At 37.5% G+C, this 18396-nt stretch overlaps 1 protein-coding gene across 2 annotated transcripts in view; it reads right to left on the bottom strand.

Annotated features, from left to right (window-relative positions):
• TRPC4 (transient receptor potential cation channel subfamily C member 4) overlaps positions 1-18396 on the bottom strand; it is a 161869-nt gene that overhangs the window by 20719 nt on the left and 122754 nt on the right. For both annotated transcript variants that reach the window (XM_067713290.1, XM_067713289.1), the window contains exons 5-6: positions 13695-13834; positions 3677-3990 (exon numbers count right to left, since the gene is read on the bottom strand). In XM_067713290.1, coding sequence (XP_067569391.1) covers positions 3677-3990; positions 13695-13834 — 454 coding nt within the window. The remainder of the gene's footprint in view (positions 1-3676; positions 3991-13694; positions 13835-18396) is intronic.

The following is an 18396-nucleotide window of genomic DNA, read 5'->3' as shown; positions in this document are numbered from 1 at the left end:
TTTTAGTAACATGTAGTTCTTTCCATGTCAAAGAGAAAACAACCTGGAAGCATTAAAGGGGCAGGAAGAAGTGTCCACTTGCTGGTGGGAAAATGCACAGAGAGACATAGAAGACAGATCACAGTCTGTTCCCACTGGGAGCTCACAGTCAGGAAGGGATCAGGAAGGCATCTTGGAAAAGGTACTTATCTGAGATAAGTTTTGGGACACAAAATCGAACTTTTCCAAGTGAGAGGGCAGAACAAGAGCATTCTGGGATGAGAGAAGAATAGGACATATTTAGGGATTGATAACCTATTAGAAAATGTTGAAGAAAAGTGTTATTGAGGAATGGAGAAAGATGAAGCTAAAAAAGCAAGCAAGGGGGGGATCATTGAAGGACCTGGTATGTCAAGCTAAGAAATTTGACTGTATCCAATAAGGAATGAGAAACCATTTAGGTATTTTAAATAGAGGAGTGTCAAGATTTTGGCTTAGAAAGATCATTCAGGCAACAGGATGGAAGACATCAAGGAAGGCAGGGACCAGGGGCAGAGGCCCTTAGATTTAGGCAGGGTCAGCGAGCAAGGGAGGATGGCCCCGAGACCATAAAGAGCCGTAGTAGACATTTATTGACTGACTGCATGTGGAGGGGGTGGCGGGAAAGAGGGATCTCGTATAAAACACAAGTTTTTGATTTAAGTATCTGAATGGGTTGTGGCAGCATTGACTAAGAAAGGGATTGGAGGAGGAGGAATTTAAAAAGTTGTGAAAGAGACTCTGATGAGCTTTCTCTGATTGGGTTTAAATGTTTAGGAGATTTGCATGGAGAGGCATTCGAAAGACAGTTGGACTTACAGATCTTGGGGAGAGAGGCCGATGCTAGTGATATAAATTGAATATAGGAGTCATCTCTTAGACATCTTGGATAGGGCCAAATCCATCAGATGAGTTTTCACAGAGATATTGGAACAGGGTCAGAGGATAGTTACTAAGGCAGATCACTATTTAAAAGCAATCACTGAAATATAATTATTAGAGAACCATGAGAAAGATTAGAAAAGTAAGAGATAAAGTATTAAAACATAGTAATATTAAAAGTAAAGGAGGGCAAGATTTTAAAAATGAAGGTGTCAAACAGGGTCAAATTATACAGTTTAAATAGGATACAAAGAGATAAATGTCCATTGATAGTAGTGATATGGAGCCTCCAGCTATTTTCTAGAGCAACAACAAGGTATCTTGTTTAGGCTTCTTTTCAGGGTTGCTTGGATGAGAGGAAGGAGAGAGACAGGAGTAGCAGCCAATGAGAAACAGAGTTCAGAGTTTCAGCATACATTTGTGCCCAAACTGGAAAGAGTTATAGGGAGGAGCCATGTGAATACAGGTAAGGAAACACTAGATACTACTACTAATAAAAAGAAGTGCAGTGGATAACATTTTTTATCACACTATATGACAAGCACTGTATTAGGTTCTTTACATTAATTTTTTTTTAATTTTCATAGGGAAGACATGAGATGGGGTAATAAAAAGAAAAGGTTGAAATTTGTGGAAGTTACAGAGTTATAAAAAGAAGAAGATATAGTTATAACTGCAAGCAACAAGTCATACTAGCAGTTACTCTTTATGAGTAACTTTGAACAAAAATAATTTGTTGCTTGCAGGTTTACATTCCATTATCTGGAAGAGAATTCAAGTAGAACACCTGGTTTATTTGCACTGAATGATTTGGACCCATAATATTGGAGTGATATGCAGTTATCTGTTGCTTTTCATGGTAATAGAGAAAACCATTGGTAAGGATACACTAAAAGAATACATAATCCAAGCAATTCAACGTGTTTGCTTTTAGAATAAAATTTATATTAAATATTTTGCATCAGATTCTCTAGCCATATTCTTTTGAGACAGATGTTAAAATTAGCTCACAATATGTCAGCATTTACCACAAAACCAGTAACAGGGCAAGGGGATTCCTGAGAATCTCACGCATCATAAATTAGGATGGGGTTAGATAGAACCTTGTTAACTACAGATGAATCATATGTCTGAGAAGGGGTTGGGGCTTGGAACCTGAGCTGTTCCCTGAATTAAAGAAGACCTGAGGAGGGAACTCAGTTCTAGGGGCCCTGTGGAAGTTCTCTGGAAGACAAAGCATGATCAGAAGGGTGTGACCACAGATGCCAACAGGGCGGTCTTGGCAAGTAGTTGCACCAGGGCACATAGTACAGAGTAACGAGGGAGCTGTGAAAGGTGGAGCATGCCACATGGCTGTCCATCAGAAATCCAGGAGGCCAGTCAGCAGACAGGCACCATCCAGGAACTCTGTTAGAGGCAGAATTTGAGTCTAAGAAGGGGGAGTTTGATGGGATCTACTACTGTGCATCCCTAGTCCCTGTTGCCAGGAGCAAATTGCCAAGTCAAGGATCACGAGCGAGTGGGGAAAGGCAAGTTCTGATATCAAAACTGAGACACAATCCAAGGCTATTCCTCATCAGGCTATTGCTGCAAGGGATTTCACTGAATCCCTCCTGAACTAGGTGAGAAAAGAGCATGAGGAAGATGACAAGGCTGGGTGAACTGGTCGGGCTGGAGAACTGCTCAAGTCCAGGAGAATAAAGGGGCTGGAGCAAGGGATAAAGTGGCAAGGAGAAGCTGGGATGACTTTTTGTTTTCTTTATGATTCACGGTTTGTATCAAATCGATTTCTGAATGGATTTGAGGCAGCTAAGGTTCCGATGAAAACTTACGTGCAAATAATCAGATGTTAAAGAAGTTAAATGGGGTTTTAAATACTGGGATCAAAGGGAAAACAGATACAGAATTGAGCCAACAAGATTATTTTAACCAAAAGTGATTTAGTTTACAGGACGTTATTGATTTCCTCCCTCTGGAGGAACAACTGTACTCTCTCAGATTTCATAAAGTTCTAGAAGGGCTGATGAATGGCCAGCGGACTTTCAGAGTCATCTACAGAATCACTATGTGTTCACATGTGGTTACTGTGGAGAGGAAAATCACCTCACTTCTTAATTCACTTGCCAATTCACTGTTTATCATAGTGGGAAGGAAATGGACACAGGCAAGTAGAGGGGTTTTCTATCAGAACTGTGTGAGCATGAAACACCGTGGCCATGAACCTGGGCTGTCGGCATGCCCGACTGTGAGAATTACCAGAGCTTGACACCGAACAAGACCTGATCCTCCTCAGCTGTAAGGGCACAGAGGGTTATATGTGCATCATAATCATGGCTTAGGTTAGCCTGAGGTCTCTATTTTGGACTATTTCTCCATGCTTAGATTTTTGCGTAGGGAACCCGAGAATAAAAGAGACATGTGAAGGAACTTTAGTATCTGGAAAACACCTAAGCAAAGATTGAAAAGCATTTGGATTTTCTTCCATGATTGGTTTTCCATATATTCTATCTCTTACTGTGCTTGTAAGCTATCACTAGGCACAAATTTCTTTCTATTCCACATTTTAAAACAGTATACATAAACTGTCTTTTATAGGAGGTCATTTAAAAAGAAAAGACCATTTTACTAAAACTTAAAATAAATGTACTGTATATTTCTGTTTTCCACACTAAGCACAATTTTTCTTTGCAACCACTTGTCGCAGTTCAAATTCAAAGTGTAATACCCTCTATATTCTGCCCAACGTTCCCAATAGAAAAAAAAGTCTGAGACTTACGTTGAAAATGCATTATTCTGCTTTTCACATCGTATGCCTTTGCAGCTTAACCCTTTCGTTTCTTCGTAATAGAAGTACAATTGATTTAGGCCGTTGGCAAATGCTAGCAACACAAGGCAGTAGATGAATAGAAACTTCAAAATGTCCAGGAGCATTCTTCCCAGAGATATTTGCAGAGGCCCCAGGTGAGAATTTGCAGTAAACAGTGAGATCAGTCGCAGGGAACTGAATATATTTGCAATAGCAAATAAAGCTTCAGCCACCAGCGTGGGATGCCACATGTCCCAAGACTCTCGTGGATTAAGAGCACTGTACTGGAGAGAAGAGAGACAAAGGGGAATAAAATATGAAACAAACACATACATATAAATATGTCAGTCTCGGGACAGGATGATTTTTCAGACAGCTTTGGCACCACGGCAGCCTACTGGCAGGAAGCTGATGTTCTCCATGATGGTGGCAGCAATTCTAATCTACAGAAAAATAAGAATTTCCTAAAGGAATTTATAATTGTTGAGCTTCAATCAAAGTGACCTCCCGGATCTGTCCTTGTCATTTGTAGTATTTGCTAACCTGTGAATTACATCTGTCCTTGATCTTTCCAATGGGACTTTTAAAAAAGAAAAGGAAAATGTTACATAGGAAAAGATAGACTGTTTTATCTTGGGAAAAAATGGTGATTTCATAATTAGAACAAAGAAAACTACATTTTAAAGGAAAACTGCTACATTTTGAACAAAATCAATGGCTTTGCTTACTATGTTTGACACACTTGCCTATTCTAGAGGAATGCATGCTGGATACAAATTACATATAAATGAATGGAAGTAGTGGTCTGTTGCCTTGGATATAGTAATGACTAACGTGGGTATGACAATTAATATTTTGTATCTGTTATATCCTAAATGTACATAAAACCTAAACTGGAAATCATCCTAGCAGTCAATGAATTGCTAATTTTTAATATTTCATGTGTAGAAAGTGTGATATTTGTCTGAACATTCCCTAATTAGATAAAATATGTGATTTGAGAAAAATATTTGCTACATTAAACTTTGACCAGCAATTATTTTAAAAGTATGATTTAATTAAAATGTCAGCTTTGACCTATCTTGATACTGGGCTATATAAAGAGCACAGTGAAATTTATCCCTTGTAGTCTTGAGGTAAATCTTTACCCCTACAAGAAAAAAGGTCAAATACACTCTTTGAAATATTACATTGTGAACATCTATTATTACACCTGTATAAGAACTGAACAAGTTAAATTCTCTTCTTCATATACATCACTAAAAATACATCTAGACAATTGCACTTTTTTCCTAATGATCATGTAGGGAAAAGAAATTTACTTCTGTATGAGTCTCTCAGAATATTTCCATTCTTTTTATATTGCATTTTATACCAAAGACCTTTACAAATGTTAATTAATTCTCTTGAAGCTAATAGATGGTATTTTTAAAATCTTCTTGGGGAGAAAATACATCACAAGCTCTTGATTTTGTTCAACACTCAGACTCCTGCTTGAGTGACAATTTAAAACAATCAAGTTTGAACTAGAAGGAAATTATTTTCTATTTTTGAATCCTCATAACCGTTCTTGAACATTCCCATGCGTAGCTTCAGCATAAAATAGCTAATGATTGAAGATACAGGAAAAATTTTTAATTTAAGATTTTTATTCATTATAATGAGTATCGGAGTGACAGGTTGTGGTATCAAACACCACCTAAATCTCTCCACTCCCCTCCCCCGGTATATTATGCCACCTTTTCCTTCAAAGATTACGATAACATTCACCTTCCTTTTTTCACTTCTCTTGAAAGACACACATATTTTAGTAGAGAGTATTTACCCTTCTGTTGATGGCTAATTACATATTTCTCCTCTCTGTCTGTCTCTTTCTCTCTTACTTAATATGGCTTAGGACCATAACCCAAAATGTACAAAACACTAAACAGTAAGCATTCTTAAGGATGTAATCGTTTTCTTGGAATTTCTCACCACATTTAACACAATGTCCTGCATGTAACAGGTGCTCAAGAGACATTTTATCCCATCAAGTATTCATGCATAGTCCAGTGAGGATGACAGGGACAGCTAATTATAATAAAAATGCTCTAAGAGATTAACACAAACTGCTGTGGGAATAGAGAAGAGAAAGTGATACAGTCTGTCTGGGGCTGCTGGGGCCGGCAATGAATAGAGATTACATGTTGTTCAAGCTCTAAGGGTCCCTCGATGTTATTGAAGCTGGTGGAGATGCTGTTCCTTGTTCTACTTCTCACAGCCAGTTTGCGGCAGTTGGATGTAGAATCCATCGTCACGTGGTCACTGACCCCAGCTCTACTTTTGATTTACTAAACTTTAGAACCCTTCTTAGCACCTGCTCTCAGCTGGAACTTGCAAAATCGTAAGAGGAACATTTCCCATTTTACAAATCAGAGATGCTAGTTTCTGCCCCAGTATAATTACCCAAGACCGTTTCAGAGTCCAGCACATCTGGTAATTGTTGGGAAACAATGCTATGTGAATATGTTCACATCTATGCATGGCCGGGGCTTGCTGAGAAATATATTGTATTGGGGTTAAAGGATGTTTGAATGGCAAATGAGTCTTGGAAATTAAAGATAGAGACCTCCTGAGAGATTTAGAAATATCTCCCCTGGACCCACCTGCTTACAGTCTAAGGATAATAATTCTAAGGGGCCTTTGCCTCCCCAGAGAGAATTTGTTTTCTTTAGAAAGTTAAGGTCTTTCTCTTTTCTTCTCCAGGGGGAAGATGGGCAGCGGGCACAGCTGCACTATATAAGCTCTGAGATGCATCATTTCCCAGTTCCTCTCCTGTGGTACAAACTCATGGATGTGAAGGGCACATCTGGCTCTCATCGGTCGCCCTCTGGAGGCTTGGAGCACAGGGATCCAATGCCAAGATTCTCATGTAAGTAAATAATTTGTCTGTTCTCTGACCCAGAAACCTTGTTTCCTGTTAATCAATGGAGATATGAACCTTTAGAAATTATCTCTTGATTACACTCTTTTAACTTTACTTTTTAAATTTTCTTCTACCATTCACATCTATGTATATTTAGCTTAGGTTTTTAAATATAGGCATTATTTTACAAAAGGAATTCTAAAAATTCTTACATACCATACTGTTCTGTGAATTTGTAGAGAAAAATGGTAATTCTTCAGTGATTAAATGTATTTCCCACAGCTATCGTTAGAACTGAAAAGATTAACTCTAATTTTAAAGTTTTCTTTGGCTCTATTTTCTAAAAACTATTCGCAAAATCTATATTCATGTTTCATCTTTGCATGTTTGCCTCAAGCCATAGTGATGGTTCTTCTCAGTATCCTTTGCAGGCCCTTCTTCCTCACTTTCCCCTTAAACGTTGACTTTGCTTTTCAAACTCCTTCTCTTCTCATTCTGTCTATTCTCCCTGGATGTTGCCTGTGATTTCAACTGTCATTTACATGCTGGTGACTCCCGATTCCACATCTCCAGCCCAGAAATCGCACCTTTACAGTCATAGTTTATATTCTCCTGCCTCTTGACTTCTCCTCTTAGAAATCTCACAGGTGTCTCCAACTCACAGGCCAGAATTGAAACGCATCATGTTTTCATCCTCAAGCTCCTTCTCAGTTTCTGCTTTCTCGTCTCAGTGAATGGCAGCCAATCACCCAAGGCAGCATTTGATTTGATCTGATAGTCTTCCAAACTTGCAGCCTCTAAAACTGAAATCTTAGATATGCTGCTCACTGCTCTCCATTGGTATTCTCATTGTTAAAAAAGTTCCTCTATTTCCCACAGAAATTATTTTAATAGCCTCCCAACTCTTCTCCCTGCCTTGAACCTTGTCCCTACTTTCCTCTAGAATCATCTTTTAAAAGGGTCAATCAGATCATCTCACATCTTGCTTAATGTTCTTCGATGACTGCAATGTCCTCGGGATGAAATTCCGATTTCCCAGCCTGTCACATGAAGCCTCGGGAATCTAGGTCTTGACTTTCTTTTGCAATTGACCTGCCACTTATACCCAATTAGGTACTTACTACTCTGGCTCAGACCTTTAGTGCTGGCAATTCCCCAGATTACCCTCACGTTCTCATCAAAATGCCTTTCTATGAATACTGGACCCTTCGTTTAGAATGGATTTAAATTCCAATCATTTTGATTCTTTGGCTATTATTCAGTTATGAAATATGTGTTGAGTGCCTACTCTGTATCAGGAGCTAACTTCAGGGCTCACAGTGGTAGTCAAACAAGACATAATTCATGCCATGCAGGTTTACAATATAGTGAAGAAGACAGACATTAAATAAGTAATGCCACTCTTTCCCTTGAGAAGTACTCTCAGACCACAGATGTGTAGACACCAGGATCCTGCTGACCAAAGCTGGTAGTTCCATGTTAGACAGAGGTCAAGAGCTATGTACACACCTATAGCCCTTTGAGGACCAGCAGTTCCTGCCCTCCTATTTCTCTCAAAAATCTGCTTTCTAGTATAAACCTACCATAGTTTGGCTTTGTCTTAAGCCTTCATTTCTATTTAGATTCTTTTTAAGAGACTTGGTCCTGTGCAGACCTATGAAATAGAATATTTACCATTGAATCACTTGTCAGATTTCCATGCAGGGAGCTTTGTCTAATGCATTTTTGGTACTGGACATCTAGTATAGTGTTTTATATATGATAGAAGCTCAAAAAGCATTCTAGGGTGAAGAATCATAGCCACATTCCAAAGCATGGTTGTTAGAAAACATGGATGATTTGCGGAAATGTGAGTATCTTAATATAGTTGGAATACGGAGGGTTTGGGAATAGTGATAACTCTAAAAGAAAGATGAAACCAGGTCATGAACCCCTTAGCAGGAGTGTTAGGAGAGGAAAATGGATTGCAGCGTAATATTGGATCATAAGCTCCTTGAATATAGGAAAAGTTCATCTTTGTATTCTCTGTAGTCCAATACACACTTATAAAAGTCAAGTAATCAATCAAAATGGGTAATAATTAATTTAATGCAAAATGAAAACATTTGTCATGCAGAATTAAATAGAAAATGTATGCTGGTTTTAATGTCTGATTTATAAGGTGAAAACCTTTCCCTTTCTATAAGTTGGTTAGATAATTAAGTAGTGAAAGACAATAGGAAGGCATATGATTTTCTCCTGTGGTGGATGATACTAGATTAAATAACTTGGATTTAAATATCTACAGCTCTCTGTCATAAAACTAAAGAATGTTTAGAAAAGTTAAAAAAAAAAAGAAAAGTTCATAATTTGGAGAGTTCACTACAGTTATAGCATCTGTGAAACGGAAACATTTGCCTTCTTTCTAACTGATAAGAAGAGGGATCAGTGAGATAAATACTTAGCACTATTTAGATGAATGGTGCTATGAAAAACTCCAGCAAGACTGTTAAAATAAACGATCTTATTCCTAATCATTGTGATTTTTGAAAATATTATTTATATTACACAGTGGTCGAGGCATAGGAATTTAATCATTTCTGCCAAATGGCGGAAGATAAATATGAAACAAGTTGTACATAGGGACAGGGACTGGGTAAATTTAGGAGAAAACCAGTCCTAATGAAGATAAGGTAACATTTTCTAAGTGTGCCCAGGCATCAAAAAGCTCTGAATTAACTAACATTTTATACATGGTGAGAAGAGGAAATGACTGACAAACCTTTCCCTTCAAAAAATTCACAGCAAATTAAAAAAAAAAAAAGCTACAATCTCTGCGCTGTGAAATGCTAATGAATTGAGGCATTTAAGGCAGCGCCACAAAGCCTTGCACAGAAGGAGGACAGTACTGAAATCTCATGAACTTCTGTGCTGTCTTTGTACAATATAATGCTGTTGCATTTTAGTAAAAATTAAAAACTGAGTGCTTATATTAAGCTCTATTCTATGTGTTTATTAATGTAATCTTCACAAACATTCTCTGGGACTTGATTATTCCTGTCATTTTACAGGTAAGAAAGTTGAGGCATCAATTAAGTAACTTACCCCACATCACACTGGTAGGAAGTGGTATAGGCAGCAGTCATATGGATCATAGCCCAGACCATGGTTTTGGCTAGAACGACCCTTTTGTATGTTAAAAAAAAAAAAAAATCTCCTCCAGGTGGATGAATTGCAAAAGGATAAACCAAATAAGGAAGAATTGCCCTTCTGCCAGACCTATTCTAAGAGGTTTTCCCCCTGAAGACCAATTATGGAAGGGTTTCCCTCTTTGTGGGCTGACAGTTCTTTTGGTCTGGATCCATGGCTTGGCCAAAATCACCGAGGGTTAGATTTTTGCTACCATTTATGCACCTGCAGGCAGAGGATAGAACCTGGGCAATTGCAGTCGAGATCCCAGTTATAACTCCTTGGTCATCTTGCCTGATCCATGAGAAGTGAGCTATTTGCCGGGGAGAAGCATCGAGATGATTCCATCTACCTCATCCTTCATAATAACAAATCAACTACCTTGTGGATCTTACCTCCTAATTAAAATCTAAAGCTTCTCCTATATCCACTGCTCTACTTCAGACATTCATCATCATTTGACTCATCCTCTGCTTTTTAAACCTCATTAATCGTTCCTCTTTATTTATAGGGTCCAAATTCTGTAGCACGATTTGAAAAGTTCTTCCCATGCTCTTTCCGCCCCCATTTCCCTGGCTCATCCCTCTGAGATCTGACCTCCTTTACCCTCTCAGACTTTTGCACGTTTTGTCTCTTCTCCCTACAATGCTCATGGACACGATAGGTGCCTACTCACTCTGTCCTCTGAATAGTTTCAGGACACTGCCAGCAAAATTTAGTTCCTTCCTTGATGCCAGCGTGGCCCCTGTTGTAGACTTTATCACACTGTACGGTCTTCATGTGCATTTCTCTTTCCTTACTGAACTGCTTGGAGGCAGGGGCTATATCTCAGGCATCTTTGCATTCTCAGCAAACAGATGGAAAGCTGATTTCTTAGTGTGACCCCATAAATTCTTATTGCTTGATTCACATAATGACTGTTTGCCTTGTTTATAGCAGTCTATTTTTGTTCACAAATAAAGCACCTTTTCCTGAAATAGCAAGTTGTAAGTTATTAAAAATTAGCATAAAAATTGAATGATAGAACAAAAGAAGATGAAGATGGGTGAATCGGCAAATCAGCATATCACAGACTCCCAAAGTAGGTGCTCTTTTGACTATTATCATCATTTAACAGATGATACAGTTGAGGCCCACATTAAATAACTTGCCCCAAATCAGACAGATTGCAAGTGGTAAAGGCAGTCCTAATCCAGAGCTCAGACTCCTTTTCAACTAAAAAAAAAAAGCAAATGAAAAGACACAATAAAGACATTACAAAAGGCAAGTCCAGTGGACCAATAATATATGAAGAAGGAGGAAACAGCAGTAGAAGGGAAAGGAGAAAAACTAATCATGCACGCTTACTCTGTAACCAGCACTTTAAATGTATGCACTCATTTACTTCTCATACTAACCACATAAGGCAGAAATTGTTATTCTCCTTATTTTATAGGTGAGGCACAGAGAGTTGAAGAAACAGACCCAAGTTCACATAACTAGTAAGTGATAAAAGAAAACTGAGCCCAGGAAACCCAAGTTTAAAGTGCAGCCATTCAGGACTTCCCTGGTGACGCAGTGGTTACGAATCCGCCTGCCAATGCAGGGGACACGGGTTCAAGCCCTGGTCCGGGAAGATCCCACATGCACCAGAGCAGCTAAGCCCGTGCGCCACAACTACTGAGCCTGTGCTCTAGAGCCTGCGAGCCACAACTACTGAAGTCCATGTGCCTAGAGCCTGTGCTCCACAACAAGAGAGGCCACCACAACTAGAGAAAGCCCACACACCGCAAGGAAGACCCAACACAGCCAAAAATAATAAATAAATACATAAATAAATAACTTTATTTTTAAAAAAAAGTACAGCCATTCAAACACTACCCACGCAACTCAAGTTTTGGTCACACAAACTAATCATTCAGAAAGAACATTTCATCATCTATATTTACAATCCTAACTGAACGCCTATGGCCAAAGCACATAAACAAACTATGTATTTCCCGAACAGTCCATGCTATTTACATATTGTCATCAGAGGTAATTTTTGTCTACTTTTCTATCTCCCTTTTTCCCCGCTCTTTCTTTTCTTCTTCATCACTTGGGGTGGGTGAGTTGAATTTTTAACATAAATTTTCCCTTTGTGTAGTATAAAGAAAAATACAGGTGAAAAACTTACAACATTTTAAGAAAATTCAAATTCAGTATCTAAAACCATTAGGCCAAAAATCCACAAGTATCCATTAATTCATGTAACTGTACCCAGTATATACCAGAGGTTTTATATATATATATATATATATATATATATATATATATATATAAAAAATATGTTTTATAAGTAAACACCATATAAATAAGACCTGTAAAAATATTATGTTTCTTAGTATAAATATTGTATGAGAGAGGATCCTTTTGGCATCAATCCCATGCTTCTCTGAGCTGCTGAATAGAATTTTACAGTCCAGGGCTATTCAAAGTGTCTTCCTTAGACCAGTTACATCAATATCACCTGATGAATTTGCAAGAAATGCAAATTTAGGCCCCTCCTTAATACTCCTGATTCCTGGGAATGGAGAAAAGGAATCTGTTTTAACAAGCTTTCCAAGTGATTCTTAGCACCTGAAAGTTTGAGAAGAACTGCTATAGTCATGTAATATTAGAATTTTATAAGTGCACAGGACCATAAAAAACAGATGTATTACTTTTTAGTAGAGAGATGTCCAAACCAACTTTATAGATATACTTAAAGATCATTACAGAAGAAAGAAGAATTGGAAGGATATGCATTTCAAAACAGATGTCCATCTCCTACACAGATGCAAAACCTCCTTGGTTAACACAAAACCTTCTGTCATCTTCAGAAGGTCTCAAGGCCATTCACCTTAATGCAGATAGGAAAAATTATCAAATCATGTTTCCATTCTTAAAACACGGCTTGCTTTCCATGAAAGTGGTAGAAAATGCTTTTTCTTAATGTTTATATGAGTGCTGGAGACATTTTAGTTGAACAATTCAGGAAACAACTTTGGGCAATTTTGACCCTGTTATAGCTGAAAATTGCAGGAGTCGACTTAGGACAAGACTACATGAATAAGAATTCACTTACATGTTAGCATTTCCTAGCTCAGCTCATTAGATGGCATGAATTATTCATGTACAATTCAATTAAACACTGTTTATTTTTTACTAATTCACTCATCATTTTGACACAAATTTTTTTAAAAAGGAAGAGAAAAGGAAAGAGGGGAAAAGGAAGGCAGGAAGCAGGAGGCAATAATATAATACTTTGGTTTGAAAAACATCCCCCAAAGTACAAAATAATCCCAATTGTCATTGCAGAACAAAAACATTTTATGTAAATTATGTGGTTTGGGATAAGATTGATGTTGTAAGAAATGCGGGGGAGTATGGGTGTGTGAGATTTCAGCACTGTCATATTGAATGGGGTGAGAAGAAAAAAATTATATTCTGCTCTAATTATATCAAACTATATTAGTTTAAACTGAAATAATAATTTCAGTGCTTTGAAAGAGTAATATTTTGATCTGTCTATGTAATTTTATCGGTTAGTTGTAACTGATAAAAATAGATTTTGGTTGCTGAAATTTGAACAGTGTTTGAGGTAGAATTTCATTAGAAATGGAAAGGATTAGAAACGAGAGCAGCTATTGTGAATCATTTCGAGGCATCATTCAATTTAGATGCAAGAAAATTGGGTGACAACTTCTATTTGGAAATCTATTAAAATTTGTTTTATGACTATAAACTGTGTATTATCTATGTCTTTTATTCCTATCTCTCAATAAAGTCATGAGATGATGAATTTCACATACAGATAATGCTCTAGGTAACATTATTAATAAAAATAATAGCAGTGAAAGGTATATCGATACTTATCAGAACTTATGCTTTACCAATAACATAAACAATAGTTACCTTTACAAATGCAACGATTTTCAAGGAGATTGTTGCTAGATATAAGGAGTTCATCACAAAATCCATTAGATTCCACCAATCGTGGATGTAATCTTGAAGTCCACCATCCCACATTTGTTTAATTTCTCCCCATATAAAACCTGCAATTATAGAAAGATTCACATAAGTGTGATTTTTCAATGAAATCACTAAAAACAGAGGTCTATAATTAGGAATTAGAGAATCTTGGAGCTTCCAGAGACTACATAGTTACTCTAAATGCAACACCTATTTTTATAGGTAGTAATAATTGAGTCCCAGTCAGATTTGAAAACTTTCAGGACATTTAGCTAATTTGTAGAGAATTCTCTTGGGGCAGCTTCACTTTCTTTTATCCATTTGATAAATTGATAAGGTTGTGCAGTTTTGAATCAAACTATAATTCCTCTATACCTATATATCTTTCTCTGGAAAATATCATAACGTTTATTTGTAAACAGATACTTGAAGATATTTTTCCTCCCAAATCAAAATGACTCAAAGATTTATGAAAGAACAGTGTATCTAGTGAACATAACTGGCTTAATGCCTTTAAGCAGGGTACTTTGTGGTGTTTTTGTAAGCAATTAATACCTTCAGAGATCTGATTTCAGTTCTGGACAGAAGACGATTATAACATTCATACTTCAATAAAAGACCTTATATCTAGCAGTAGCTTTAAAGCTATATCCAGAGAAAATAAAAATCACTTTCCTTTATTATGGTCATGTTTTTAATAGGAAAGATTTTATTTTCAAATATTAGAAAGCACTTAAAAATATCACTGTATATCATTATTCTACTTCCATAATCGTATTAAATTTTTATAAATCTATTTTTACAGCCTAATGATGAGAAAGAAAGATATCAAAATATCTAGAATCAGGAAATATTAAAAGGATAAATATGATTTTAAAGCTATATTAAAGCAAGAAAACAACATGACTTTTAAGGTAATGATAGTTTGAAACATTGAATGTGGGTAGCACAGAGTTTCATATCTGTCCTACACTAAAAGCAAGAAAAAGTCATATAACTATAGAATTATGACTTTTCATGAATCCGTCAGAGAGGTGAGAAACCAAGGAGCCTATACTTCAAAGAAAAACAGGTTCCTGTAAAGAGAGTGACGAGGTGAGCATTAGCTCCCCTGTGGCAGAGTGCAGGGTAAGAAACACTGGCATCGGGCTTCCCTGGTGGCGCAGTGGTTGAGAGCCCACCTGCCGATGCAGGGGACACGGGTTCGCGCCCCGGTCCGGGAAGATCCCACATGCCGCAGAGCGGCTGGGCCCGTGAGCCATGGCCGCTGAGCCTGCGTGTCCGGAGCCTGTGCTCCGCAACGGGAGAGACCACAACAGTGAGAGGCCTGCGTACCGCAAAAAAAAAAAAAAAAAAAAGAAAAGAAAAGAAACACTGGCATCATACAAGAGAGAAGGACAATTTCAGAAAACCTTCTTAAACAAAATTCTAAAGGCTAAGTGTGAGCTAGTGTGAGAGGACAGAAGCCCTGGGAGACACAGGGGGGCATCCACTCACTAGTAAGCTCATCTCCATAGACCTCACCACTGCTCAAGAGGCTGGTTCTGGGGGGAAGGCACAAAGCCCTACCCAAGCTCCTCACCCCTATGAAGCAGAACATGTTAGCCCTGTGGGAGAAGCAGAAAACAGTCCAGGGCCTAGAGTTTATACTAATATCCTTAGAGGCTTCCTACCACAGGAGGAAGGGCAGGAAACTCTCTTCGGCACATGACCTGCACAGTTTTACTGCCTTGAGAAGGAAGATTTGGATCACTGAGAAGCTCCACTCGTGATACCCAGGTGTAGTTTTACCTAAGTTTGACCCTAGACCTAGACAACAGACAAGCTTCCTGCCTCACATCACCAGGCTGACAAACACCGAGTAAGAAGCAGAAGCTGACAACTGGAGGAGTGGCAAACATATGGCTCAGAGGCAGAGGTGCTCAAGGAAGGCCAAAAGCTGTGGGTGGAGCAGGAATTCTGATAATAATCCTCTTCCCCACTTGTCTTAGTCTTAGTCTGTTCAGGCTGCTATAACAAAGCATCATAGATGAGTTGTTTTATAAACAACAGAAATTTACTTTTCATAGATCCGGAGGCTATAAGTCTAAGATCAGGGTATCAGGGTCAGGCTCTGGTGAGGGCCCTCTTTCATGTTGCAGACTGCTGACCTCTCTGTGGATCCTCACTTGGCAGAAAGAAAGCGAGCTAGCTCTCTGGTCTGTTCTTATAAGGGCACTAATCCCATTCTTGAGGGCTCCACACTCATGACCCAATTGCCTCCCAAAGGCTCCACCTCCAAAAACCATCACATTGTGAGTCAGGATTTCAGTGTGTGACTTTTGCGGGGGGGCAAAGACTTGTAGCCCATAACACCACTCTAAGCAGAAGTGTATGGTAGGCTGAAACTGATTGTAGCAACAATGAAACCCAAACCCAGCTCAGCTCCTGATTATATTGTGTCAAATTCCTGCACTAATGTTCTAGCAGAAGAGGTATGTCCATTTTCAAGCATAAATGCTATACACTTCTGTCTAGCCTTCTGCATAGGCAGAATAAATACCCTCACAAAATACACACATATGAGCACATGAACACCATGTTACATCATACTCAAACTGTTCAAAAAAAGATAAAGAAAAATTATTGAAGACATCACAGGGAGGGGGTGGGTGGAAATAAAAGACACGTTGCATACAAAGGAAGAAATATAGGACTGATATCAAACTGATTATCTGAAACCACGCAGGACAGACTGACATCATTAAAGTGCTGAAAAGAAAAAAAAGTCAATCCAGAATTCTATACACAGCACAAATATCTCTAATAAATGAAGGGTAGTGAAAAACTTTTTTCAGACAATCAAAAATTCAGACAGAGACCCATGCTACAAGAAATGCTAAAGGGATATTTTTTAGGCAGAACGTATATGATATTAAACAGAAATTTAGGTTTATAAAAAGAAATAAAAATCTCTATGCAGGAACTGTTAAAATGAAAATAAATACAAAATAGTTTTTCTTATTTCAAATTGCTCTAACAGATCATTGACTGCATAAAGCAAAAATAGCATATAGCAAAAATGTATTGTGGTTTATAACATGTATAACATATGTAAAGGTAAAACATATGACAACATTAGCACAGAAGGTGAGGAAGAGGAATTAGAAACATACTATCATAAGGTTCTTATACTACATGTAAAGCAAAATATTATTTGAAGTTTGACTGTGATAAATTAAATTTTACATTGTAAATCCTAGGGCTTTCTCTCAAAATATTTTTAAATGCATAAATAGCCACAAATGTAAATAAACACAGAGTTATAATAAATGATCCAAGAACAGGCAGAAAAAAAAGGGAAAAATACAGCAATAGATGGGGCAAATAGGAAAAACAATAGGGTAGATTTTAATTCTGTCAATATCAAAAATTACGTTGAATGAAAGGTAGGGTCTAAACACACTACTTAAAAGACAGAGATGTTCACATAGAATAAAGATGCAAAACATAACTATATGACGATTCATCGATAGGTTAAACATAAATGAATAACAACGTTACCATGAAATACTAATTCAAAAAAACTTAGATGGTTATATTAATGTAAGACTAGATATATTTCAGAAGAAGTGTTACTGGGTATGTACAGGGATATAACATAGGATAAAAAGGTCAAATCACTCTGAAGACAGAACAGTCCTAAATATGAATGCAGCTAACAAAATAACCTGATAATGCAAGATGCCATAGAATTTAAATACAAATAGAGAAAGGTACAATTATAGTCTTTACTTTTCCTCTCTATAAGTAAATGAATCAGTAGGCAGAAGTTTAGTAAGACTATAGAAGTTCTGAACAACACTACCAACAGTCTGAAAATAGTAGAAGATGACACATATATATGGAATCTAAGAAAAAAAAAAAGGTCATGAAGAACCTAGGGGTAAGATGGGAATAAAGACACAGACCTACTAGAGAATGGACTTGAGGATGTGGGGAGGGGGAAGGGTAAGCTGGGACAAAGTGAGAGAGTGGCGTGGACATATATACATTACCAAAGGTAAAACAGATAGCTAGTGGGAAGCAGCCGCATAGCACAGGGAGATCAGCTCGGTCCTTTGTGACCACATAGAGGGGTGGGATAGGGAGGGTGAGAGGGAGAGAGACGCAAGAGGGAAGAGATATGGGAACATATGTATATGTGTGACTGATTCACTTTGTTATAAAGCAGAAACTAACACACCATTGTAAAGCAATTATACTCCAATAAAGATGTTAAAAAAAAAAAAAGAAAATAGCAGAAGACATTTTTTTGAAGTGCACATGGAACATTCACTAAGATAGACTATATAACTTCAACATATTTATACATGTTGAAATGTTTAAATGTTTACCATGACAACATAGCAAACAAAAAATCAGTTATAAAAGGTACCTCAAAATCCCCAAATATTTTGCAATTAAATAATATGCTTCTGATAACTTTTGGTTAAAGAGAAATTAACAGAATAATTAGATAATATTTTGAAATGATTACAAATGAAAATACAACTGAAAGTTCTGTGATGCAGTTAACACAGTACTTAGAGTAGAATGCTTAATTAGAAAACAATAAGGGTCTCAAATCAGTGATCTCAGCTTCAACTGTGACATTGAAAAGAAG

Source organism: Pseudorca crassidens, chromosome 18, assembly GCF_039906515.1.
Source record: "Pseudorca crassidens isolate mPseCra1 chromosome 18, mPseCra1.hap1, whole genome shotgun sequence".
Lineage (NCBI taxonomy): Eukaryota > Metazoa > Chordata > Mammalia > Artiodactyla > Delphinidae > Pseudorca > Pseudorca crassidens.
This window is presented reverse-complemented; position numbering and strand designations above follow the sequence as displayed.